General features: G+C 45.5%; 1 protein-coding gene across 7 annotated transcripts in view; it reads left to right on the top strand.

Annotated features, from left to right (window-relative positions):
- ACSL6 (acyl-CoA synthetase long chain family member 6) overlaps positions 1-25,494 on the top strand; it is a 62,829-nt gene that overhangs the window by 28,788 nt on the left and 8,547 nt on the right. For 4 of the 7 annotated variants that reach the window (XM_017862086.1, XM_017862083.1, XM_017862088.1 and 1 more), the window contains exons 10-20: positions 7,019-7,092; positions 8,752-8,829; positions 10,320-10,454; positions 10,874-11,008; positions 12,086-12,181; positions 13,534-13,606; positions 15,711-15,799; positions 17,199-17,315; positions 21,048-21,191; positions 23,436-23,537; positions 24,452-24,523. In XM_017862086.1, the coding sequence (XP_017717575.1) occupies positions 7,019-7,092; positions 8,752-8,829; positions 10,320-10,454; positions 10,874-11,008; positions 12,086-12,181; positions 13,534-13,606; positions 15,711-15,799; positions 17,199-17,315; positions 21,048-21,191; positions 23,436-23,537; positions 24,452-24,523 (1,115 nt within the window). Of the gene's footprint in view, positions 1-7,018; positions 7,093-8,751; positions 8,830-8,886; positions 8,965-10,319; positions 10,455-10,873; positions 11,009-12,085; positions 12,182-13,533; positions 13,607-15,710; positions 15,800-17,198; positions 17,316-21,047; positions 21,192-23,435; positions 23,538-24,451; positions 24,524-25,494 lie in introns of all 7 variants that reach the window. The other 3 variants (XM_017862089.1, XM_017862084.1, XM_017862085.1) reach the window with 3 other exon arrangements.

Below are 25,494 nucleotides of genomic sequence, written 5' to 3'. Positions count from 1 at the left end.
CTGTGCCTCTTGTACTCATCCTCTTGTCGGGCACATCAGCCTTGTGTGTCCTCAGCGTCACAGCCCAGATACAGCTTCCCTTAAATGTAAGCTAAATGTCCTGGCTCCCAGCCTCATTAAGGGCCACATTGTTCTTTTCGTGGGGAAAGATGGAAAATACAATCTGAACCTGACACTTGGCCCGTGATTCTGGTGCAATCATTCCAGGAAGATTTCCTTCTTGGCATGCGGTGGAAAACTCTGTGGAGATTCCTAGAATAAGTCAGTACTTTGAAGTCCCTATTCAGGCCAAGAAGGTCTGGGAGGTGGAGAGAGCTTGTGGTCTTCCTGTACCCAGTGATGGCTGAGGGGTGGGCATGTGGTTTGCTATTCATTTCAAAATAACTGTTAGCTGAACTGAAATCTGAACCCACTCCCACATCTGAAAAAAAGACAATATGTGGGTGTAGCACAGCCCAGTTTGGGAAATTGGGTCCCTTGAATGATAGGATGTTTTATCCTTGTGAGCTCATATACCTTGTCTTCACAGCGAAGAAAATACAGTGTTTTTTAAAAACATAACTTCCAGTCTATGTGTTTTTAGCAGTCTTTTTCTAATTCATCTATATTTATTCATTCAGCTCATTTTTGTGAGTACCCACTATGCATCAGACCTAGCATTAGGGGCTGAGGGCATAGGGATGAAGAAGACATAGGTTTGCACCCATGAACTCCCAGCTTGTGTCATCAGGCAGTTACAATATGGTGTGGTCGCTGCCTTGAGGTCTGCATCCCTGGTGCATGGGGTACCTGGCCACCGAGAGGTGAGTAAGAGCAGGACAGAAAGGATTTTCAGAGCAAGTCAGTCTAAGCAGAGTCCTGAAGGATCGGTAGCTGTAGAAACCAGGGAAGGGCATTCCCGGCAGGAGAAAGAGCATGTGCGGAGGCATTGTGGTAGCACAGAACACGCTGCTTTGAGGGAGTTTTGAGAGGAAAAGAGAGGGCCCCAGGCAGGGCTTGAGGGCACGAGCATGAGGGAGATGATGGGACAGGAGTTCCCAATAGAGGTCAGGCAGGAGGGGTTGGAGAGGCTAGAGGAGAACAGGATCTGTCAGCATCATCTGTGGCTAAGTTGTAACTGGAGGATGTCACCATGAAATGACCTGCTGGTGCTCTTGACAAAGGTTGGTCCTCCCAGCACTTTGGGAGGCCGAGGTGGCTGGATCACGAGGTCAGGAGATCGAGCCCATCCTAATATGGTGAAACTCCATCTGTACTGAAAATACAAAAAATTAACTGAGTGTGGTGGCGGGCACCTGTAGTCCCAGCTACCCGGGAGCAGAGGCAGGAGAATCGCTTGAACCCGGGAGGCGGAGGTTGCAGTGAGCCGAAATTGCACCACTTCACTCCAGTCTGGGCAACAGAGCGAGACTCCATCTCAAAAAAAAAAAAAAAAAGAATGGTCCTGGGGCATGGGGTGGAGGACTTGGTTGCTGTGGACTAAGGACTGAGGAGTGAATGGGAAGTAAAGATATTGATTAAGTACAAGCATGTGTGCACTTCTTTCAAGAAGCTTGGCCATGCCACCAAAAGGCATGCTCCATCATGTTCATAGCAACACTATTTGTAACAGTCAAAATCTGGAAATAATTCAAATGCTTATTTGCTTACAGTAGAACATTATGTCACAATGTTGAGCAAAAGAAACCAGGCACAAAAGATTGTATGATTTCTTTCATATAAAATTATAAAACATCATAAATTACCCTGTGGTTTTACAAATCAGGATAGGGGATGTCTTCTGGGATAATGGCACCCTGGAAGGGTGATACGGGAGCCTCTGGGACGCTGGTGATGTTCTATGTCTTGATCTGGGTGCTGGTTGTACAGCCAAGTTCACTTTGGAAAACTCCATTGACCTTTACACTTATTTGGGCACTTGTCCATGTGTGTATTATACTTGAGGAGAAAGTTGGTGGGGTTTTTTTTTAATAGTTGACTATGAAGATATGGCAGAGAGTGAGATTGGCAGCTGGTGGAGTCAAGGGCTTTGGGGGAGGTTTGTTGCTCCTCTGGAGATCCTGAAATTGTTTCTTATGGCTGAGAAGGGGCCACTGGAGACAGGAAAGGAAAAGGATGCTCAAGCACCAAAGTCCCCGAAGCTTTGGTGTGGGTTGGGGAGAGAGGAGGCCTCCAAGCACCAGGGAGGAGATGGCCCTGCTAGGAAGGAAGGGGTAAGAGCAGAGTCTGGGAGGCCAGGAAGATGTGGGGAATCCTCTGACGGCTTCTGCCTCCTTTGTGGAGTGGGAGTCAGAGTCCTGGCTGAGGGTGAGAGGAGTCTAAAGGGGGCATGTGTTGACAGTTTCTGGGAAGAGAGCACCTCTGGGACAGAGGCTATGAGCCTCAGGGGCTGTGCTGTGGAGGGAGCGGGAAGGTTGGCAGCTGGATTGACTTGGTGGGGTTTTCAGAATGGGATCCTTGGGGAGCCCCAAGAGCTGAAGCACTTGACGGGAGAGTGTCTGAAGGGAGGGACACGGGAGTTAGCGTGGGAGGAAGGGAGGAAGGGGTGAGAGGGAAGATAGGAGGGGAGGTGCCACAGGTCTGGAGTCATATGAAAGTGTCTCAAAGCATGAGGGATCCATTCTAAGCACTGGCTATGGGCCTGGGAGGCTGAGGGGGTGGAGGCCATTCAAATTGGGGCATCCCTTCTGTTCCGAGGATGTCCATGAAAGCCCAGGCATCTGCAGTCATTTAGCTGAGCATGTAAATGCCCATCAGCCCCAGAACTGTGGCTACTCAGAGGTGGGCTTTCTGGGGAAAATGTTCACCATGACCTATTCGTTTTGTGCTATTTGGTTCAAGACCTGTATGAATGTAGACATAAAATTACATTTCAGCACTCCTGCTGTATAGCTTTAGAATTACTCAACCTCTCTTAAGCTTGTTTTCTTGGGTATTAGATGAATACACTTAACTTACTGCGTAGAGTTGTTTCAAGAAATAACTGATTTACCATGTATGAAGTTCCCAGCACAGTGCCAACATTAGTGGGTGTTGAATACTTGGCTACTATTATAGTTATTATTTCTATTCTTACTAGCCCTCAAGTCTGATTTTTTAAAAATTGGTGGATATGGGATTGATAAAAGTAAGACTCAGACCTAAAGATTTGAGAGCCTTTAGCAGGAAGATGAACACTCTACCTGCATTATGAAACTTCCAGAGAATTTCAGTCACCAGTAACTATTATAACCCACCTTTGACTATTTAAAAGCAGAAACAAGCAGCCAGAATCCCCCAGCTGGGTGGCCCAGAACTGTCCCCAAACCCACTTCCACCCCTACAGGAGAAACCTTGAGCTCAACTCTATCTGCAGCTGCTGTCACTTGGAACCAACATCCAACCAGGGCAGATCGTCACCCAGCAAAATTCTTTTCTACATAATAGCCATGGGAGGCCTGCCCAGGAACACTGACCAAAGCCAAAATGTCATTGGCAGAATCTAACACTTGGAGAGTTTTTCTTCAGTGGCTAGAGAGAAAAATAAATACAAGAATGGTCAGCTTATGAGGGGATGATGGGAAATACAGTGGGTCTCATATTGCTGAGACATTGGTGGCCTGGATAGCCAGCATCTCTTACTGACATTGCACCAGAAAAAGAGAAAACCAGGGAAAATTCTGCAATTTGATTCTGCAGCCTTTCAGTCTTCCCCCACAATTTGTTGCCAACATTCACTTCTTCTTCATCCTTTGGGACCACATGTAGAGACAACTTAAAGAAATAATTTGGGCATGTCTGGGAATGTTTTAAAATTCTGCCGGGCGCGGTGGCTCAAGCCTGTAATCCCAGCACTTTGGGAGGCCGAGACGGGCGGATCACGAGGTCAGGAGATCGAGACCATCCTGGCTGACACTGTGAAACCCCGTCTCTACTAAAAAATACAAAAAACTAGCCGGGCGAGGTGGCGGGTGCCTGTAGTCCCAGCTACTCAGGAGGCTGAGGCAGGAGAATGGCGTAAACCCGGGAGGTGGAGCTTGCAGTGAGCTGAGATCCGGCCACTGCACTCCAGCCCGAGCGACAGAGCGAGACTCCGTCTCAAAAAAAAAAAAAAAAAAAAAATTTTAGGCCATTAGACATGTATAAAATGGTATTCATATCCACAAGAAAACTAAAGGACATGAACTTTTCTCATCATGTTAGAGAAGAAAAGGGCTTATCTAACCAAGTGGAGTTGAATAACTACTGCTGTTATATGTGTTTTGGCTTGAACTGAATGGAGGCTTTAGGATATTTTTTTTTTAATCAATGAAGACAGTTTTCCCTTGAGATTCTTATACCATTCACCCTGAGTTCTATCAAGCATGAACAAGTCAGCCAACCTTGCAAATCCAAAGCTCTGTAACACAGAACTCTATTTCATGACACTTACGATTTCATACCTAGTGTTTGGGAGATATTCTTTAGAAACTTCCAGATCCTAAGAGTCAATGGGATGAAATTACTAGGTGACACTCGGAATACTCTGTGGGCCTAGGTACTCTGTGGGATTTGTATATGAGACAACTTGGATATTTCTTAATCTGGGCCTGGGTTTGAGGAAAGATGTTAGTATGAAAGAAGGATAGGCAGAGATAAAATTAGACCCCATGGCAATTTTTCTTTTCAAAAGGAAGATATTTTGACAGCTATTTATTAGAGAAATATAACTTTTTAAATCATGTCATAATCTTCTGTGTCCCCAGAATCACCTCTGTGATTTGCAATATGGGTGGAAGTGCCAGAGCATAGGTTAAAATCCCATCCACCATACATTTCAGTCAAACAGATGTGTCTTGTCTCTTGAATTCAAAGATTGGGCCATGCCTGATGCTCTTATCTCTGACAAATGGGTCACCAGTAAGTTGAACAAGTAGGCCTCCTGGGACATAATTATGAGAGCAACTTTATTTTTATCTCCATTCGTGCCTTTAAATTTGTGCCGTGGGGGTAGGTCTTTTCTGCTCCTGGGCAAAACTCAGGCATCTTGTGCCTTTTCTGGTCGCTCTCAGGTAATAAAAAGTCCTATGGACATTGCAAGTCACAAACGCAGTCTTCATTCAGAATTACAAGTGTCAGTCCAAAATAGGAATCAGTACACTTCACGGAGACTCCTTCCTCTCCCAAGCGAGGGCTGGCTGCAGGCTTGGTAAGGAGGGCACGGTCCTCCTCTCCTCTGTTCCTCTCTGATGTTTTTCCTTCTCCCCCAGCTTGCTAACAGAGGTTTCTGCCCTCTCTTACCAGGTTTGAAGTGGGGTAGCAGAATAAATAAGTGCAATATGAAAGTTGAAAGATGGTTTTGGGCAAATATCTAAAACTCCCTCTGCTTGATAGCTGCCTTCATGAGCACTCTTGATCTAGGCAGTGCCCTTCCTTGGGTTGTCTGCTGCCTTCTCCACTTCAGCTTCTGCCTCTGGTGTACTCTTGATTGTCTCCCCTCATGGGCGATGGTCCTTTTGCCCTGGCAAACTGGTCTCGTGGATAAGATTTATTGCACCCCACCATTCCCACCACTGGTCTCTGAGACTGATGTTCCTTCTGTAGACTCCATATCCAGACTCCCTGGGATTAATTTTTTTTTTTTTTTTTACAACCACAGTCTTCTTCATCTTTCTCATTGGCCCCCCAGCTTCAGGGAGCACAATCAGGCACTTTGAGTGGTCCCATTAGGGGCTGAGTTAGCCTGGGTGTTAGGCTGGGATTGGGAGAGAGGACCCTTCATTCCTCCCCTTTTGATGGGCTATGACTCAGTGTAGCTGTCTCCAAAGATAAAAAATTCTCTCTCTCTCTCTCTGTCTGTCTGTCTCTCCCCCCACCCTCTCTTTGAGGCAAATTTCACATAGCATAAAATCAACCATTTTAAAGTGAGCAATTCAGGGGCATTGAGTACAACACTCTCTTAATCTCTACTCAGCCCTTTTATTGCCTCATTTAGGGTGAGGGTTGCAAAGTTAACATGTTGGCTTATTTGATGTTTCCTGGATAGATTCTGCATGTAGTCTGGCCCCTCACTTTCGTGTTTTGCAGCTATTGTATCTGCTGCCTCAGTGGAAACGTCTGATTTAACATCTTTGGCTGCCTCAGTGGAAACTAATTTAACATCTTTCATACCTAGATTATATCTTTAGATCTTATAGAAGCCTGTGAGGTTGGCATTACTGTCCCTATCTTACAGATAAGGAAACAGAGAGGAACAGTGGCTTGCCAGTGTTACGCTGGCAGTGAGTGGCAAGGCTAGGATTTGAGCCCTGTCAGATCTGTCCAGCAGGAACTTTGGGATTGTATCCACTCTGACAGGAAATGGTGGCCAAGCTGGCCACCCTTCCCAGCCTTCTGTGCCTGGGATCCCTAGCCACTTCTATCCTCTGAGTCATCCTAGCAGTCCCTGGCTTCCTCAAGGGCCCAGAGAACCAGGCCTTATGAGCAGTAGTGAAAGGTCATATCAAAACAAAGCAAGAATATTTGTGTCCCATTTCTGCCAAGGAGCAGGCAGGGAGGGCTGCCCAGCCCTCTGGATCTCCAGCCTGGCCTGAGCCTGGGGCCTTTTCAGGTGCCAAATGCAGCAGAGAAGTCCTCTGCCATCAGAGTTGGCTGCTGGACTCAGGAGATCAGCCCCGCTCAGGCCCAGGGAGTAGTACAGAGCCCCTGCTGTACATAAGGGGACTGGGGGCTGAGAGCCTCTTCTCCTGAAGGGAGACCGGAAAGGATAAGGCACAGACCACAAGCAGTTCACCCTTCAGGCCTTGAGGCACCCCACCTGTGCAGCCATGTCACCTGCCTCCTGGTCCCATGCTGCTGGGAGCCTAATGGTAGGCTATTTCTATAGGATGGCGGTCCCTGAAGCAGCATTCATCTGCCTGTAAGTCTAAAGGTAGCTGAAGACAAAGGCCAGAGGCTTGGGTGGACAGCCTGGGTGTCTGGGACTGCCAACTTGGGCACTGTTTTCAAGAAGTGGCCCTTGAGCTTCCAACTAATTTGACTTCTTGCTTTCTTTTTATAGGGAACCCAAAAGGTGCGATGCTCACCCATGGGAACGTGGTGGCTGATTTCTCAGGCTTTCTGAAAGTGACAGAGGTGAATAAAGTAGAATTACTGTTGCAGGTGTCTCTTGAGGACAACCTCAAGCCTCAGAGGATTTTTTTTATTTGTTTGTTTTCTTTTTATTTTTTTCGTGATGTAATCTGTGCTGCCATTCACAGGCAGGAGTTTCTGTTATTATTAGAGCAACCCCACTTTTACCATCACTTTTCACTCCAAACACTGAAATGATCCATATTTGATAAATATTCAGTTGATTTCTGGGAGTACTAAGATCCCAGAAAGAAAAGCATGCAAACCTATTTTCCTTTCTAACTTCAAATAACTTAGAAAATTGATATAGCTATGGTTTTGTGTGTACCTTTATTTAGAAAGTAATCCTTAATAACTTGTTTTTCGAAGATCAGGGTTTAATTCAGTCATTTTGTGTTTAAGGACTACTAGAGTCTGAGAAACAACGGCAACTGCTAATTTATAAGGCTGTACTTAAAGGTAAATCTAAAATTAAAAAAGCTTTGATATCTTGGCCTGACTAAAACATGTTAGCATTTTATAACTGGCTAACAAAGGAGGACTTTTCCCACAAGTGGTGAGTATGTCCTGCAGTTTCCTTCAGCATAAAGGAGTGTATCTTTTCAAAAAAGTTTGGCTCTTTCTCCACTGTGGAGAAAGTCACTCTCCACGTTCATGGTAGATGACATTATGGAGTGTGTGCCCCAAACACTTAGTAGAAAACTGTGAAAGACAATTTATTTTAGTAGAAAACTGTGAGAGACAGTTGCTGGCTGAGCCCAGGTCGGGAGCAAGGTTTGCCCAAGCTGGCCCAAAAGCCAGCACAGGAGACTGAAGGCCTCTGCAAAGGGATGGAGAGCAGGGAAGTCCAGCAGAGGAGAGTGCCTGGAGGCACAGCCCACCCGGATCCCAAGCCTTGTGCAGGGCTCCCCTGGCTGGAGTAGCCCCTGTCCCTAGGGTCAGTCCCATCTGTGAGATGTGTCCTGGGCCCTGGCGGGGCACAGGAGGGCTCCCTGTCAGTATTCTCCTTTAAGGCCCTGGTTCCAGGGATGGCTTGTGAGGCCAGGCTCAGCCACTGTTTGGGGTTTGGCCTTGTCTCCTCTTCTGGCTGGGGCTCGTACACCAGCCACAGTTGCATAGACTTGGGAGTCTCTGGGCCCCTTTCTCTGCAAGGACTAGAAAGTGCTGACTAGCCAAGACCTTCTGAATCCCTGCCCAGGTGTCCCAGGGAGCCTGGAGAAATGTGGTGTGGGGCAGGTCCTGCAGGTGTGGGGAGGAAGGGGAGAGAGCCGGGCTGGCATCAACTGACTGCAAGTGAGGGGCAGGCCCTCTGAGAGGAGACTTCCCTGAGGAGCCCATTCTGCTGGTTTCTGTGTGCTTCATTTGGCTCTTTGCTTCTGCAGATAACCTAGACCCACTGACGCTGCGACCTAATACTCCGCTTCCTATGCTGCCCTGTCTCTCTCTCTTCTTTCTGCACCTTCCCCCTCCCTCTCTCTCTCCCTCTCTCTCTCATTTCTTCTCTTTTTCATCTCACCTCTCTCTGTCCTCACCACTCCCATTCCCCTCCCCCTCTTCCTGTTTGCCCTCCAGGACCATTTTCTCTTTATTGTTTTATGGTTCTCTTGTCGTCTTCCTGTCAGTGTTTCTTTCCTTTCTGTCTCCCATGCCCGTCGCCTGCAGAAAGTGATCTTTCCGAGACAGGACGATGTGCTCATCTCCTTCCTGCCTCTGGCTCACATGTTTGAGAGAGTAATCCAGGTAAGACGCCCACCTGACTGACGGGGCCTTGCCTGGGCTCCTTCTTTTTTCTTACAGAGTCAGTGGGCTCCCACTTGTGCGGATGTGCACATTTCCTATTTGCCTTTAGCACACATGTTTGAGCGAATGGTGCAGGTAAGGCCCTGGCATCAGGGAGGCACACTCTGTGCCTAGAACCCATAACCCTAGCGGGTGTCACTTGTCACTGGTGGCATGAAGTAGGACCAAACTGCCCTGTCCTCAGAAGGTACCATAGGGGTCCGAGGGCTCAGAGGACCTTAGCCACCCCACCTGTCCCTCCTGGGAGCATTGTTCCAGGGAAGCCCCCAGGCCTGCCCTGTCTTACCCATGGACACACTCAGCTGAGAGACACCCCAGCTGATAGCATCTTCTCAGAGAGCACTGCAGCTTTGCAGAAGCGCTTTACCATTCAAGCTCTGTGCAGTACAGCTCCATTTATGACCAAAACACTTATGTTCCATAACTTTTACAATTCACAGACTCCTAAAAGAGAAAACAATAGAGTAAAGTTGGGGAATGAAACTGGCATGGCTCCTCAGGCTGCAGATGGGGACTGACCTGAGGCTGGCCCTGAGACAGGCCTTGTGGAAGTACAGAGGGAGCGGGAGGAGGAATCCATATGTGATTGTAGAGACAGGGAATTCTCCATATATGTGTCACTCAAGGGACCAGCGTATGAAAAAACTGTGTCTTCTAGGACTTTCCCATTTTGCCTTGGAAGAGATCTTATATAATAGTGCAGGTAAGGCCCTGGCATCTGGATAGCATGCTTTGCAGCTTTCCAGACCTGGATTCAATGCCAGCAATTACTGTAAATTAGTTTTGTGACCCTGGGCAAGTCATGTAACCTCTCTGAGCTTTGTGTTCCTCACCTGTAGAAATGCCACTTCCCTTATAGGGCTGTTATGAGCATTAAAGAAAGGGGCATATATAAGGCTCCTGGCATACTCCTAGTCCCATTAGGAACCAGTCAGGGGCTCCCCCTTGGCCTCCCACTGAACAGCACCCACAGCCAACTTCAGCAGCATCTCCAGTACTCATGGGACCTACACACATTCACCTTCCCAGAATTCCCTGGAGAAATCCAACGCCTCTAAGACCTAGAGCAGACCCATTAGTAGGCTGTAGTTCATCTCAAAGACCTGAGTCTCCAGGGAGGCCCATGTCCAGGGTTTGGGAGTAGGTGAGGGGGCACATAACAGTGAGAATGGCTGCTTTGGCATCTCCCAGAGGCTCAGGATTCCTCTCCATCTTCTGCTTCAGCTCCCTGTGCCTGAGTGGGACTTAGTTGGAAGGTAGGGGGTGGGGGTCACCTCAGATAGCATTCTTCAGTGTCTCATGGCAGTGACCAGAGCTGGGTCAGGGGGTCACGGGTGCCCTCCATGTAGGGCAGCACTTTGGACAGCTTTGGACTATAGCCAGTAGTGACCACCCTAAGAGACTCCTCCCTTCCTGTCCTATCCTTCCAGTCTGTCGTCTATTGCCATGGAGGGCGCGTTGGCTTCTTCCAGGGAGACATCCGCCTCCTCTCAGATGACATGAAGGCTCTATGCCCCACCATCTTCCCTGTGGTCCCACGACTGCTGAACCGGATGTATGACAAGGTGAGCTCTGCAGGGAGTCTTCAGCCAGGCTGAGGGGCTGCATATGTGCTTGTTTGGACAGGGTCTGGAGCCCCAGGCAGGCTTTCAAAGCCTCCACCACCAGGTCCTAGAACTTGCTTCCTCTCTTGTAGTTCCTGACTCTTTCTCATTCTTCCTTCTCCTGTTTTCTTCCTATTCTCCAAAAACCCCTGTGGGAGAGATTTTTTTTTTTTTTTTTTTTCAGGAACTTCCATCTTCACAGCATGCCTGGACCCTGGCAGTGTTAACCTTCAGCTCAATGTCACACATTCAGTGACCTCCTGCAGGGGCAAAATGGAACATAGCTTCTCTGCTGGCCAGTCTGGGCCTTATTCCTGGGGGATATGTGTAGAAGTGAGACATTCAGGCCCTGACAGCTGCTTCCAACTTGTGTTCCTCAGATCTTCAGCCAGGCAAACACACCGTTAAAGCGCTGGCTCCTGGAGTTTGCAGCAAAGCGTAAGCAGGCCGAGGTGCGGAGTGGAATCATCAGGAATGATAGTATCTGGGATGAACTCTTCTTTAATAAGATTCAGGTAAGAAAATGAACAAGTGATTGTAGAGGGCCACCTAAGTATCCAACGGGTGACTTTACAGGAGAACTGGAGAAGTTCATCCCAGTGCCCTGTAATCATGTGAAATAATAACTCATTTGCTCATGAAATCAAAGCTTAAGCTATGATTGAAATTTTAAACTTAAACATTTTTGATTTTTGGAGATACATTACATTTGAGATGAGCAAGAAGAAAACCTACTGTGGATAGTAGGTCCCTTGATCTCCACAGGCAACAATGTGGCTTTGCCGTTGGGTAGTCAGGTTAGTGCTCCACTGAGAAGCTCCTGGGCCCTGAAGGTTCTCTTGCCCCTCCCTGTAATCCTGGCCATGGTGGCTTTCCAGCAGCATGGTTCTAGCCAAATGGTTCAAAATCTTCTTTTTCTTTCCTGTGTTCTGTCCCTTTAATATCTCCCACACCAGACCAATCTTGAATTACTCATTTCTGTACCTCCTCAAAAGTTTTCAAGCTCTGCATTATCCAAGGAATCTGCAGTTAATTAGTAGCATTATTCATTTTTTATTGCTACTCTATTTTTAGTTTTGAAAATTAATATTTAAAATATCTTGGCTCAACTTACGTAAACAAAGTGTTTCAAGTATTCTGTGTCCTCAGCAGTACGTAGTAAATAAAGCATGGTATTGATTTATACGTGAAAAAAGGCAATGCCATTAAAATGGAAATTGGAAGAAATTGTCCTAAGTAATTGTTTTGGATTCTTGTCAATGATGGGAGAGTGAGGGAATAGCTGTGTATTTTAAGGAAGGGAGAAGAACCAATATTATAGAATGCCACCCAGACTAATGGTACTTATCTCAAAAGGCATAAAATATTGGTCATATGGTGGATTGAGTTACAGAGCTGATTGTGTTTATCATTAGGAAAGGGAAGGAATTTCCTCAGCTCATGTGTTGTACAACCTCAGGCCTTCTTTCTGATCCCAGCCCTAGCATCCAGGTAGGACCCAATTGTTGGATATTGACCTTGGATGAAACCCAAATGGACTGGACACCATCTCAGACATCACAAAATTTGGCAGCTCTTCTCTCTTCCCACAGGCCAGTCTTGGTGGGTGTGTGCGGATGATTGTTACTGGAGCAGCCCCAGCATCACCAACAGTTCTGGGATTTCTCCGGGCAGCTCTAGGGTGCCAGGTATTGTCATTGTATGTCCTCCCTTGGGAACAGCAGGAAGTACGTCAAGGCAGGAAAACCACTATACCCTCTACTGCTCAGAGAAAGAATGAACCAGGGGGCAAGATTTTTGTGCGACAAAAGCTCCCTCCTCTGAGGAGGAAAAAACTCAGAGCCAGTGAAAGCCAGGATGGCATTGCCATATTCTGGAAAGCCCAAGTTTATCCACTCTGGGAAATTCTTTTATCTGGACCTTTGGAAGTTTTTCACAAAGGGCAAAAGAGATTAGACAAACCATAGATAGATCATCAATGTGTTGGAGAATCTGTACCACACCTATGCTGCATCTCTACCTTCTTCAGCCCGCAAAATATCTTGCAACCCAGAAAAGGAGAACAAGGGAGAAAGCCCATTTATATGTTATTTGATCTGTTATGTTTTGTCATCTCTAAAAATTTATTTTTTCATTTTCCATTCAACTTATATTTATTAAGTTTCTACATATGTAGCGTATCATAATGTGGTTGTGGCTGACAGATTTTAAGTAAAGTAGACCCATCTTTTTCATAATTGTGCATGCTTAAATTTTTCTGCTCTAGAAGCCTTAGTCTTTATTCACCGTACTCCTATTCCACATCAGCATGGCCTGACCACTTCTAAAGGCAGACACTTCCACATGGTGTATTCATGCAGACAGGTGGGGCTCTGGAGGGGAATAGCTTATGGAGCCAAAATAAAACACAGAGTAGATTTTAAAATGTTTATCTTTAATTCATTATTATCCAGATGAAAAGTAGATCCAGTGGTTGAAAATAGGTCAGAAATCTTTACCCTAAACTATATAACCTTATCTACTAAGTGTCTGTGATAAAAATGGCACTTCTCACGCCTGTAATCCCAGCACTTTGGGAGGCCGAGGTGGGTGGATCACGAGGTCAGGAGATTGAGACCATTCTGGCTAATACAATGAAATCCCATCTCTACTAAAAATACAAAAAATTAGCTGGGCATGGTGGTGGGTGCCCATAGTCCCAGTTACTCGGGAGGCTGAGGCAGGAGAATGGCATGAACCCGGGAGGCAGAGCTTATAGTGAGTCGAGATCGTGCCATTGCACTCCAGCCTGGGCGACAGAGTGAGACTCCATCTCAAAAGAAAAAAAAAAGAAAAATAGCACTTCTTCCAAGAGAATGTGGCCATGCTTCTTGTCTGGTTCACCTGGAGTTATCTACCGCCAGAGCACCTCCCTCCCTCCACCTCCCTGATCATGAAGCAGTCAGATGCTCTCAGTGGGAGGTTAGCTGTCTGAAAGGGGCGGCCAGTCAGCTCTTGGAGGGTGTGTGCCCACAGTGTGGCTTCTGTGTTTTGTTTGAAGGTTTATGAAGGTTATGGCCAAACTGAGTGCACAGCTGGATGTACCTTCACCACACCTGGCGACTGGACCTCAGGTAGGACAGGCTAGAGATGTGAGACTGGCTCGCAAGGCACTGCGGAGTAAAAGCAGCCAGCTCTAAAACTCCCTCATGGAAAGTAAATTTGCACGGGTACTTAGGAAAAAAGCAGAAGAGAGAGAAGAAAAACATTAATGGGGGTTATGTCTGGGTTGTGGCATTGTGAATCTGTAACCACTTTTGAGGTTTTTCCCTTTTTTATTCATCCTTAGCATACTAGAAGAATCTGGTGTAAATTTGGTGAGTAATCCATGGGCTACCCACTACAGCCATGCTTCCACTTGGCCCTGAAGGATGAATCTCCTCAGAATGAGGGCGTGGATGAGAACTGTTCCTTTTTGAGGTTGCCGCTACCTTTGAGACATTGATATCACAGGAGAACATAGGTTTCAAAGGGTCTCTAAAATAGCCCTTTAAGAAACAGTATCCTGGCCAATATGAACCTGCCTCTCCTTTACACCATGTCCAATTCATAGCCTGCTTCCTTCTTTCTAAAATACTGTAAGCAAGGCCATGTAGTATCTAGAATCTATAAAAATCCGATATACTGATATTATAAACATTTTTCCATCCAGAATTGTATCTTGTGATCTATTACTTCTTTTGTGCATGATTTCTATTTGTCTATAAAAGAAATAGGAAAATACTAAAACCTGTGACCAAAAAAAAAAAAAACAACAAAAAAAAAACAATGATCTCCAAAGCTGGTTCCTGTGGGATCTGCCAGCAGCAAAATGATTAAATAATTTATTTACAAAATAGGTTTTATTCAACTACAATTTTAAAAGACAGGACTAAGGAAAAAATGCTTCTATACTTAGCTTGGCCAAATATGATTTCAGTTTAAAATCCACCTCTCCGGTTTCTGCTGACTATCTCAAGGTACTCTGAAAATAATATTGCATTAAACAGCATATTTCTTTCACATGCACATCATCCTAAAATTTTCCAGTTTGTAGTTGAGCAAACTTAAGTACAAAGAGTGGCGCCAGTCTTGGAGAGGAAGTCAGTATCCTGAAGGATTCTTTTGCTGAGTGGTTTTCAGCAAAAGGGGAAGCAGGTCTGTAGTAGGCAGCCCATGGATTACCCACCAGATTTAGAGCAGATTCTTCCAGTATCTACCCTCATGTATCCCTTCCTTTTGGACATGTATCTCTTCCCTCTCAAGTCATCCTTTACATTTTCCTATGTAAACACTGCTGAGGTTTTTCCATTTTTCACTTGACTCTTACCATAAGACTTGAAAAGGCTTTTGTGTATGAGGATAGATATATTTGATTAGTATTGTCAAAGATTTGATAGCCTGTCTTTTAAAAGAGAAACCAAGGTGGTAAGTCTCATTTTTCATATAGGTGGCTCAATTTTCTTTCAGGACCTTGGCTAGCATCTGCTTAAAACCTCTCCAACTTGCCTGTGAATTATCTAACAACCACAGTCACTAGAAAAATGTCTTAGATGTAATTTTGTGATAAATTTGACCAAGAGAATTTGGAGTCTTATATTCATGGGGCAAGTTTCTTTATCCCAGCTTTCCATTCGTTTGTTATTCAACATGTGGTGTGGGACCAGCAGCAGCATCACCTTGGTGCCTGTAAGAAATGTTGAATCTCAGGTCCCATTCCAAACCCACTGAATCAGAATCCACAGCTTACAATTTCTAGATTTCCAGCACATTAATCAACAGTCTGGTGGCTAGAGGAAAAGCAGTGATTGCTATATTTTATGATCCCCAAACCAAGACGTGTGATCTGACAATGGGGAAAATGATTTAATGTGGGCCCTGTTGTCAAAAATCTTGACCCTGTGGTTGGTGCCTCCCTACCCCACCCAGGACCCTGTGCATGTTGGTGCTGGGCCAGGTGTGCCTGCTCTGCTCATTAAGAATCAGATGTAAAACAAATGCCTTTGTTTGCCTTTGCTTTCTCCAGAACTTTGTTTTATTACCAACGCTTGCCAGTAACAAATGCCCCTTTAAAGGTGTGTTACTTTCCATCCATAATTCCCCACTTTGGCCACTCAGAGATTTTAAGGGGCTTGGAACATCTTCAGTGCTAAAACGGATCTGAACACTAACAAATGCCATCTTGCTCCGGTGTTCCAGGGCACGTAGGGGCACCGCTTCCCTGCAATCATATCAAGCTCGTTGATGTTGAGGAACTGAACTATTGGGCCTGCAAAGCAGAGGGAGAGGTAAACAAGGATTTAGCCATTCATGCCTGTGGCTGCTACGTGTAGTGAGTAAAAACAAACAAGAACAGTAGGGATGGAATGATTTTCCTTTTGCCTTGTGTATAAAGTCATTTTAAACTACTGATTAATTTGACTCAGCTCAACTCAGTATCTCCTCTCCTGTTTATGAGGCAACCAAGAGCCAGTGCTGTGACTGAGCTGGTCTAAATCAAGATTTGGAATTCCCAGACTTTTAAATTAATTCATTTTTTTTTTTTTTTTTTTTGAGATGGAGTCTCGCTCTGTCGTCCAGGCTGGAGTGCAGTGGCGTGATCTCGGCTCACTGCAACCTCTGCCTCTTAGGTTCACGCCATTCTCCTGCCTCAGCCTCCTGAGTAGGTGGGACTACAGGCACCACCACCATGCCTGGCTATTTTTTTCATATTTTTAGTAGAGACGGGGTTTCACTGTGTTAGCCAGGATGGTCTCCATCTCCTGACCTCGTGATCCACCCACCTCGGCCTCCCAAAGTGCTGGGATAATAGGCGCGAGCCACCGTGTCCGGCCCTTAATTAATTAATTTTTTAGTAGAGATGTCAGGCCTTGCTCTGTCACCCAGGCCGGAGCGCAGTGGTGTGGACATAGTCCACTGAACTCGAGACCATAACCTCAAACCCCTGGGCTCAAGCAACTCTCCTGCTTCAGTCTCTCAAGTAGCTAGGACCACAGGCATGTGTCACCATGCCAAGATAACTTTTTAATTTTTTTTGTAGAGACTGGGTCTTGCTGTGTTGCCCAGGCTGGTCTTAAACTCCTGGCCTCAAGCAATCCTTCCTGCCTCGGCTTCCCAAAGCACTGGGATTACAGGTGCTAGCCATCATGCCCAGCCCCAAACTTTTGTAAAAATTCATTTTTTCCCCCTAACTATGTCATGGCCTACTGCTGTGTGATCTGTCCCAGCAGAAATATGACCTTTTACAAATAGGCCAGATGGAGTAGATAGACCTGGCCTGTACTTGTTCATTCCATGGAAGTGAGTGGGAATGACTGCCTGCTAATGGAGCAGGGGGCTGAAGCATCCCTGGTAGAATCAGCCAGCCATCAATATCTGTGATGAGTCCCATCAAGTGTCACAGAGCAGCATGTGGCCAAGGCCAGAGGGCTCCTGAGGGAAAAGAGATGACAAAGGCCTAGGGTGGCCAGGGCAGCGGGGAAAGATGGGGAGGATGTTGCTTGACAGAAGGCAGGAGACAGTTCAGACAGCTGCAGGCTGTTCCTCATCCTCTGTTTCCATCCCTGCCATATCCACAGTGGCTTTCCTGATGGATAGTGCACCTTATCTCCATATGCCTGGAGACAGCCTCCCATCTCCTCATTCCTCATGCTGTGGCTGAGAGAAGCCATGGTTTTTGTCCCATAGATATGTGTGAGAGGACCAAATGTGTTCAAAGGCTACTTGAAAGATCCAGACAGGACGAAGGAGGCCCTGGACAGCGATGGCTGGCTTCACACTGGAGACATCGGAAAATGGCTGCCGGTGTGTACGTTTGGAACCATGGAGCTCCAAACATTTTGGTGGTGGGAGGGTGTGTGGTCCAGGTCACTGAGACAGGAGTCTTCTCCAAATCCCTCCTGAAAATGAGTCATTCAGGAGCACCTCTGGGACCTGCAGGGAGGCTCTTCCTTCCCTGAGCCCCAGAGCTTCTTTCTCTTCTCACTCCATCTCATGAAGGTGATGAGGGACCTGTGCAGGTAGGTGTGACTGAGGTCTTGGAGACTGAATTCCTATCCTTAATGGTTTCCAGAAAGACCTCTGACAGTGTGTGGAATCCGATGTGAAGTAGGAGGAACAGGGGGTACATGTCTCTGGGACGTCTGAGAAGGGCAAGGCCTGCAAACCCACCAATGCTGGCCCCCAGCCAAAAGGTGGCACTGAGGGAAGGGGAAAGCTTGGAGACAGGCGGGAGGATGCCTTAGTTCCTGTGGCTTTGCCAGCAGTTGCTCATGTAACCTTGAGCAGAGCCTCATCCCCATCTGTGGCTTCACCTGGACTCACTTATAGAACAGGAGAACAAGCCTTCATGGCATTCCTTGGCCATGGCCTCCAGCTTTTATCCAAAACCACTTTGCCTAATTCTCTCATTTTTAAAATAGGTATCATAATGTTGCTTACCTCTGAAGTTATTGTTGTGTTGTGCAAGATCTGGACTTTATCCTTTATTATTTATTTATGAAATGGAGTCTCATTCTGTCACCCAGACTGGAGTGCAGTGACGAGATCTTGGCTCACTGCAACCTCCACCGCCCAGGTTCAAGCGATTTCTCCTGCCTCAGCCTCTCCAGTAGCTGGGACTACAGGTGCCCACCATCACATCTGGCTAACTTTTTGTATTTTTGGTAGAGATAGGGTTTCAACACGTTGGCCAGGCTGACCTCAAACCCCTGACCTCAAGTGATCTGCCCATCTCAGCCTCCCAAAGTGCTGGGATTACAGGCATGAGCCACTGCACCCAGCTTGGATTTTATCCTTTAAAAATGTTTTAATAAAAGAAAGAAAAATAAAGTTATTTTTGTGAGGAACAAATGAGATTATGCCTGCAAAGCACTTAGCACAATGCCGGGCACATAGGAGATGCTTAGATGAATTCTTTGACCAGAAAACAGCTGTCACTGACACTGAGAACCCTTGCCTGGTGCAGCCCACTCCAGGAACCTCTCCTGTGTCTTTGGGAAGTGCTAAGTTTGGGTGGACATTTTGAGGTGTTGAGTTAATCAAGCACATGAATGATGTTGAGCCCATGGGGGGCCGAGTGGGCTGGTGAATGGATCTGCCCCTGCTTGGGCCTGTGTACTTCCCTTTAAGAAACCCTCATGCCTGCCCCAGACAAAGATGTATCTCCAGTGAGTGCCCTGGCCCAGGGACTCTGCTTAGGGAAGATATGCATGATTAGACAGTTCCCAACCCAATGTGATGGGTATGAGCTGGGGGCACACTGGGGGCACACTCACCTTGGGAGAGGCAGAGGAGGACAGGCACCTACTGCATCCAAGTCTTAGGATATGAGTCATGTTCCAAGAAGAGGGAGTGGGAAGGACAATCAGGGCGTGATAGTAATATATGCTGAGTAGAGGCACTAGACATGTGAAGCAACTAATTCCAACTGAAGACCCACAGGTGTGGGAGAGAGAGGCTAGAGAGGTCAGCAGGCCCTAAACACCTGCAGAAGGTGGACTGTCCTGTCAGCTCAGGGAACTTAGGCTTCAAGCCCGCTCACTTGCATCAGCCCCTTCCAAGGCCCTGCACTTCATTTTACCTGGTTTTTCTTAAAGAGGGCCCTCAATATTGTAAAAGCTTGAAGTCTCAGAAATCCCTGGATCTGCTGCTGATGCCCTGTAACTTGAATGAAACCATCCACCATTTAGAGGGTAATATGAAGCAAATAAATGGATTCATGTAAAGCACTTAGTGTTGTGCTTGAGCACAGAGCCTAAAGTTGCAGGCAGGTAGTTCTGTGAGAGTCCATTATTTAAATTATTATTTTAAATGATTTTGAAATTTAATTAAAACTTATTGCAGTTATTGAGATACTTATTTTCTATATTTCTCATGTAAAGCAAATCATGCATTCTTGACATAATTCAACTTAACCATGATGTGACTTTTAAAATAATATTTTTCCTAAAAATTGTGTTTGATCTTTCCATTTATATTCACAAATGAGATTGATCTGTAATTTTCCTTTTATATACATCCCTATTATGGTTTTGTTGTCAGCTTATTGAATGAGTTGGTACGTGGGTTTTTTCCCTGTTTTTTAGAAGAGTATGTTCAAGCTTTGAATGATTCATTCTTGAAATTTAGGTAGAGATCATCTATAAAGACATTTGTGCTTTAAAAAATATTATTTTGAAATCATGTTAAATAGATCAAGGAATAAGCATAGTCTTCTGGTCCAGAAGGATCGGGATTCAAATCCTGTTCCCCTACCTCCTAGCTGTGTGGCTTTGGAGGATTTAACTAACCTTTTTGATCCTTATTTTCCTCATCTGTCAAACAGAGGGGACAACACTCAGCTAATGGACCATGAGGACCAAATAAGCTGGGGTAGGGAAAGCGCCTGATGTCCAGCCCGGGTTTTGAGCAAAACAGAGTCTGCTCATTTTTTCCTTTTGGAGAGATTGCTCTGGCACTGGCAGATCAAGCAGATGGAGTGGAGACAGTGTGTGTGCCGAAGTCCAGTCAGGAAGTGGTTTTGCTGGGAGGAGTTGGATTTGAGATGAATTTGTGAGCAAGGACAGGTGAGCCTGACCGCTGGAGATCCCAGGAGAGGCAAACAACAAGGTCATCTCCAGGTTTGGGGCTTGGAGGCTGGGGCAGGCTTGAGAAGCTTGGTCATGAGTTTCATATAGGAGCATGTTACATCCTCTGAGACAAACAGCCTAGTTTTTGAAGCATTCCAAGGGTATTTGGGTTCTGGATCTGGAGCTCAGTGAAGAGCTGGAAGCTTGGATTGACTTGGGAGTGACCAATGAAAAGAAAACGGTATTTACTCCAAGGTGCATTGTCAGTGGAGGTGAGGGGCAAGAGGCCCACCTAATCACCTTGGAAGCTCAAAAAGGTGGAGGAAAGTCAGGGAGGTGAGAACAGGTCCTGGAAGCCAGTGGCACCAGCACTCCCTGTCCAAGGAGGTAACCTGCCTGCTGCAGAAGTCCTGCAGGGGCCTGTGCACATAGTGCCATCTGGCATGTCAGGTGGGAGTCACAGGGGCTCTGTCAGGTCTGTGCTACATGCCAGGGGATGCAGAGGCTGCTCTTTAGGGGCGGAGACAGTAGCTGCGCAAGAGACCTGAGTTTGGTCTAAGGGAGTGAACCAAAGATGCTGGGAGAAAAAGGGCAGCTGGAGCGAGAGTGTGTGCAAGAAGGGTGCCCCGATGGAAGGGCGGTGGGCCTCCAAGAAGGAGGAGGTGAGGATACCCCCTGCTAGGCATGAGGATGGCAGTGGTGGGAGGACTGTGTGGGTGGCTAACTGCTGAGGGGAAAGGACAGTGGATGCTCATGGCCCAACAGAGCTTGGATGCCATCAACCTGCGGTGCACAGTGGTTCTCTCCAGGAGCCTTGCAGCTCCCTAAGAGCAGACACAACAGATGGAAAAGAAATTGGGGCAGGGTCTGCAGGGTGGGGTAGGGCAGAGGGTTACGGCACTGAGGAGCGAAGGCTTCAGGCTTGAGAGTGCCATGTTCTTATAAAGCCGTTTGTCCAACTCTACAGGCAGGAACTCTTAAAGTTATTGATCGGAAGAAGCACATATTTAAACTTGCTCAGGGAGAATATGTTGCACCCGAGAAGATTGAGAACATCTACATCCGGAGCCAACCTGTGGCGCAAATCTATGTCCATGGGGACAGCTTAAAGGTGAGGCCTCTGGGCTTCAGCCCTCCCACATATCCTGGGCATGCTGAAAAACCCAGATTAAACATTAATCTCCAATCAGACACCAGGATTCTCCTCTGCATTTTAAAACATGAGAGAAAACTCCTTTTTAAAGGAGAAATCTTACTTATAGTTTGCTAAAATGTAATTAGGTCAAGTAAGTTGTCTGAAGTAGTACTAATGAACATTCCCATTCCTTTTCACTTATGCTCTACCTACTTCCAAGGATTTTTGAGATAAAATACTAGAGCAAGATTCAGGGTTTCTGCTGTTTTTATTTTTTATTTAAAAAATTATTACTATTATTATTATTGAGACAGGGTCTCGCTCTTTCACCCAGGCTGGAGTGCAGTGGCATAATTATGGCTCACTGCAGCCTCAACCTCCCTCCTGGGCTCTAGCCATCTTCCCACCTCATCCCTTTCCCCCTCCTTCCCCATCCCCAATAGCTGGGACTACAGGTACACACCACTATGCCCAGCTGTTTTTTTTTTTTTTACATTTTCAGTAGAGACGAGGTCTCGCTATGTTGCCCAGGCTAGTCTCGAATTCCTGAGCTCGAGTGATTCTCCTCCTGCCTCAGCCTTCCAAAGTGCTGGGATTAAAGGCATGAACCATCACACTTGGCCTGTTTTGATTTTTTTAAATATGCAAATGAACTTTACAAATTAATGAATACTGCAAAAAAATGTACTAATGGTACTAGTCCTAATATAGGTTACTAGGATTCAGTTATTTGGAGGAGTTTTATACTTATTTTCCTTTCAATAGTATTTAGATTTAAAGTGAGAAAGATCATGAATAGGCCGGGCGCAGTGGTTCAAGCCTGTAATCCCAGCACTTTGGGAGGCTGAGACGGGCGGATCACGAGGTCAGGAGATCGAGACCATCCTGGCTAACACGGTGAAACCCCGTCTCTACTAAAAAAATACAAAAAACTAGCTGGGTGTGGTGGCGGGCCCTGGAGTCCCAGCTACTCGGGAGGCTGAGATAGGAGAATGGCGTAAACCCGGGAGGCGGAGCTTGCAGTGAGCTGAGATCTGGCCACTGCACTCCAGCCTAGGCGACAGAGTGAGACTCTGTGTCAAAAAAAAAAAAAAAGAATCATGAATATATTCTATGATATCTAAGATATCAAATATATTCGCTCCGTTACCCAGGCTGGAGTGCAGTGGCACAATCTCGGCTCACTGCAGCCTCTACACCCAGGGTTCAAGTGATTCCCTTGCCTCAGACTTCCGAGTAGCTGGGACTACAGGTGCCCACTACCATGCCTGGCTATTTTTTTGTTTTTGTTTTTTTTTTTTTGTATTTTTAGTAGAGACATGGTTTCACCATGTTGGCCAGGCTGGTCTTGAACTCCTGACCTCAAGTGATCTGCCCGCCTCGGCCTCCCAAAGTGCTGGGATTACAGGTGTGAGCCACCATGCCCCACCTGATATCAAATATATTCTATACTATCATTGCATTTCTATAAATATTATGAAATTATTTTCGAAGAAATGCTTTAAAAATTAAAATAGGCCTGGCATGGTGGTTCACGCCTGTAATCCCAGCACTTTGGGAGACCGAGGCAGGAGGATTGCTTGAGACCACAAGTTCAAGACCAGCCTGGGTAATATGATGAAACCCTATCTCTACAAAAAATACAAAAATTAGCGTGCACCTGTAGTCCCAGGTACTCGGGAGGTTGAGATGGGAGGATCACTTGAGCTCAGGAGGTTGAGGCTGCAGTGAGCTATGATCATACCACTGAACTCCTGCCTAGGCAACAGAGTGAAACCTTGTCTCAAAAGAAAAAAATAAACAAAATGAAGAAGTCTTTCATGAATGAAAATCGTATTAATGAAACCATTTCAACGTGGTTTGGTAATGCTGGGAAACATTTGGTTTTTGCTTCATAGAATTTGGATCAGAGAGTTGTTTGATCAGCCTCCTAAAGATGTGCTGATCTGAGATTTGCATGAGAATCAAAGGTACATATCAGTCTAACTTTACTGATTCTTAATGTCCTTAAACTTATTTTTTATATAAAACTAGGGGAATATATCAGAAAATGAGTAGTGTGATATATTGGCAGAAATGTTTTATGACATGAACAAATGTTTTATAAGCATATACTTAGTTTTTGAAAAAGGTGGAGTCTGAGAATTTTAATGCTGGACCACAAATAACCACTTTAAATGCGTTTATCATGCCCGTGTTCTCCTTTGGTGAGCACTACAGGCCTTTTTGGTAGGCATTGTTGTGCCTGACCCTGAAGTTATGCCCTCCTGGGCCCAGAAGAGAGGAATTGAAGGAACATATGCAGATCTCTGCACAAGTAAGGTTGGTATCTTGGGGCTGTCTCCTGAAAGGTTACTGAATGTTTTATGATACCACATAATGAGAAGACAGAAAAGCTGTAGAGCAGTGAAATTCAAGCTCGTACAGAATTTCTAACATTACTTTATACATGGTGGGGAGTCTAAACCAGAGATTTGTCTTTTTTTGTTACTGAAGAAACTCATATTTCTTCTTAGAAAGATTGACAAACGTTTGGATTTTAAGCCAGGAGACATCACAGAAAGCTTATCCAGCCCTGTTGCTTTGTGGCTTAGAGGAGAGTCCAGGGAGGGTGGTAACTTGCCCAAGGTCACACAGCTGGTTAGCAGCAGAGTCAGATGTGAACATAGGCTTTCTGACTCACCTACCATGCTCCTTCAGATGGAAGGTGGATTTTGTGTCTACTGGATATAGATAGCTAGTCATGGAATAGAAAATGTAGCACAATTCTTCCTGCTTAGAGTATTAGCTATTCACACCTTCCTGAAACCTTCTAATGGCACGTGTAGAACTCTGTGGAGGAGGTCACTGTGCTCTGACTCAGTGTAGCCCCTTGAGTCACACGGTCCATTTCTTAGCAGTAGCCATAGACCCTCCCTCTCCTACTGGTCCCTGGGCCTTGGGCTCATCTGGGGGTAGCAAGATTCACCAGGCTGACCAAAAGGCTGCTTTAAAAAAAATTGAGTGGTCCATTAGCCCATTCATGGTCACTCCTTTGGCCATTTCAGGTACTTACTTGCCCGATGAGAGGTGGTAATTGGAGTGCTGCCAGGGAGTATCAGCCTCTGTTGTGGGCTGTGGGTTAGCATATGTTGGCACAATCACAGTTGCACTTTACTCAAAAGTGTTGTTTCCTCTACCTCCATTTTGAAAAATGTGTTCTTGTCTTGTAATTTTTCTCATATGGTTTGATTCAGGATCTGAAGAAAGCCATTTTGGAAGATATGGTGAGGTTAGGAAAAGAAAGTGGACTCCATTCTTTTGAGCAGGTAACTGTTACCCTCCCCATACTTGTTACAGCCCTTTAGGCAGTGATGAAAATTAAATTAACCCATGGTGACCCTGACCTAGATTCCTGACTTTTCATGGTGTGGCCCGCCAGCAGGCTGTGCACCAATGGACCCCTGAAGGCCTGTTCCAAGCTGCCTCCTGAACCAAAATAGGCCACATGTCAAAAGAGATTGTACTCATCTTTATAATTACAAACTTTCTTAAGGCTAAAATAATACCCTAGCTATCACTAGTAAATCATATGTACATTATCTGTCTTACAAACTTCGTGCATTAACGAAGACGACAGTCCTATCTTATTTTATTTTATTTTATGGGGACTGTTTTCTTGGCTTCAGCAGACAAGGTTACTTTTTAGGAGGACATTGGAAAGATTGGTCTCCTCGGGCCAGTGATCTGTCAGCCCAGAATGCCCTCTGAAAAGAGGAGGAAACAGAATGCTTTGGGAGAGGACACAGCAGTCCTCCAAGAATTTTTTTTTTTTTGTCTGCAAGGTTGGGTTCTTATTGTAACTGAGCTCATAAGCATACTTAATCTGACTTACATATACCATTTATACATCCTCTTTTGTCAAAAATTCAAAGAGAAAAATGCTTCAAATGGAAAAATATTAATATACTGATTTTTAAAATTTCCTTATATTTAAAATAATTGTTTTTGATACAAGTTTGTATCCCCAAATTTAATGACAGGGGTCTTCAAGTTTGACAAGAATCTTTAAATTTTGTATATTCACTTAATAACCTAAAAACATTTAAAACCAGTTTAAAATATAAAACTCTTACAGTGCTTTAATTTTCAATTTAAAAAAATTTTCATGGATTAAAATTTTAATTTTTTAGTTTCAAACTAAGGAAATCTAAGCATAGTTTCAGGGTCTAAAATACTGTTTTCTTTTAAAATAGATATTTACATTAATCCATTTTGAGAAACACTGCTTTACCCTCAT

The sequence above is a fragment of the Rhinopithecus bieti genome, unplaced genomic scaffold (assembly GCF_001698545.2).
Source record: "Rhinopithecus bieti isolate Rb0 unplaced genomic scaffold, ASM169854v2 scaffold_63069, whole genome shotgun sequence".
Taxonomy (NCBI): Eukaryota; Metazoa; Chordata; class Mammalia; order Primates; family Cercopithecidae; genus Rhinopithecus; species Rhinopithecus bieti.
This window is presented reverse-complemented; position numbering and strand designations above follow the sequence as displayed.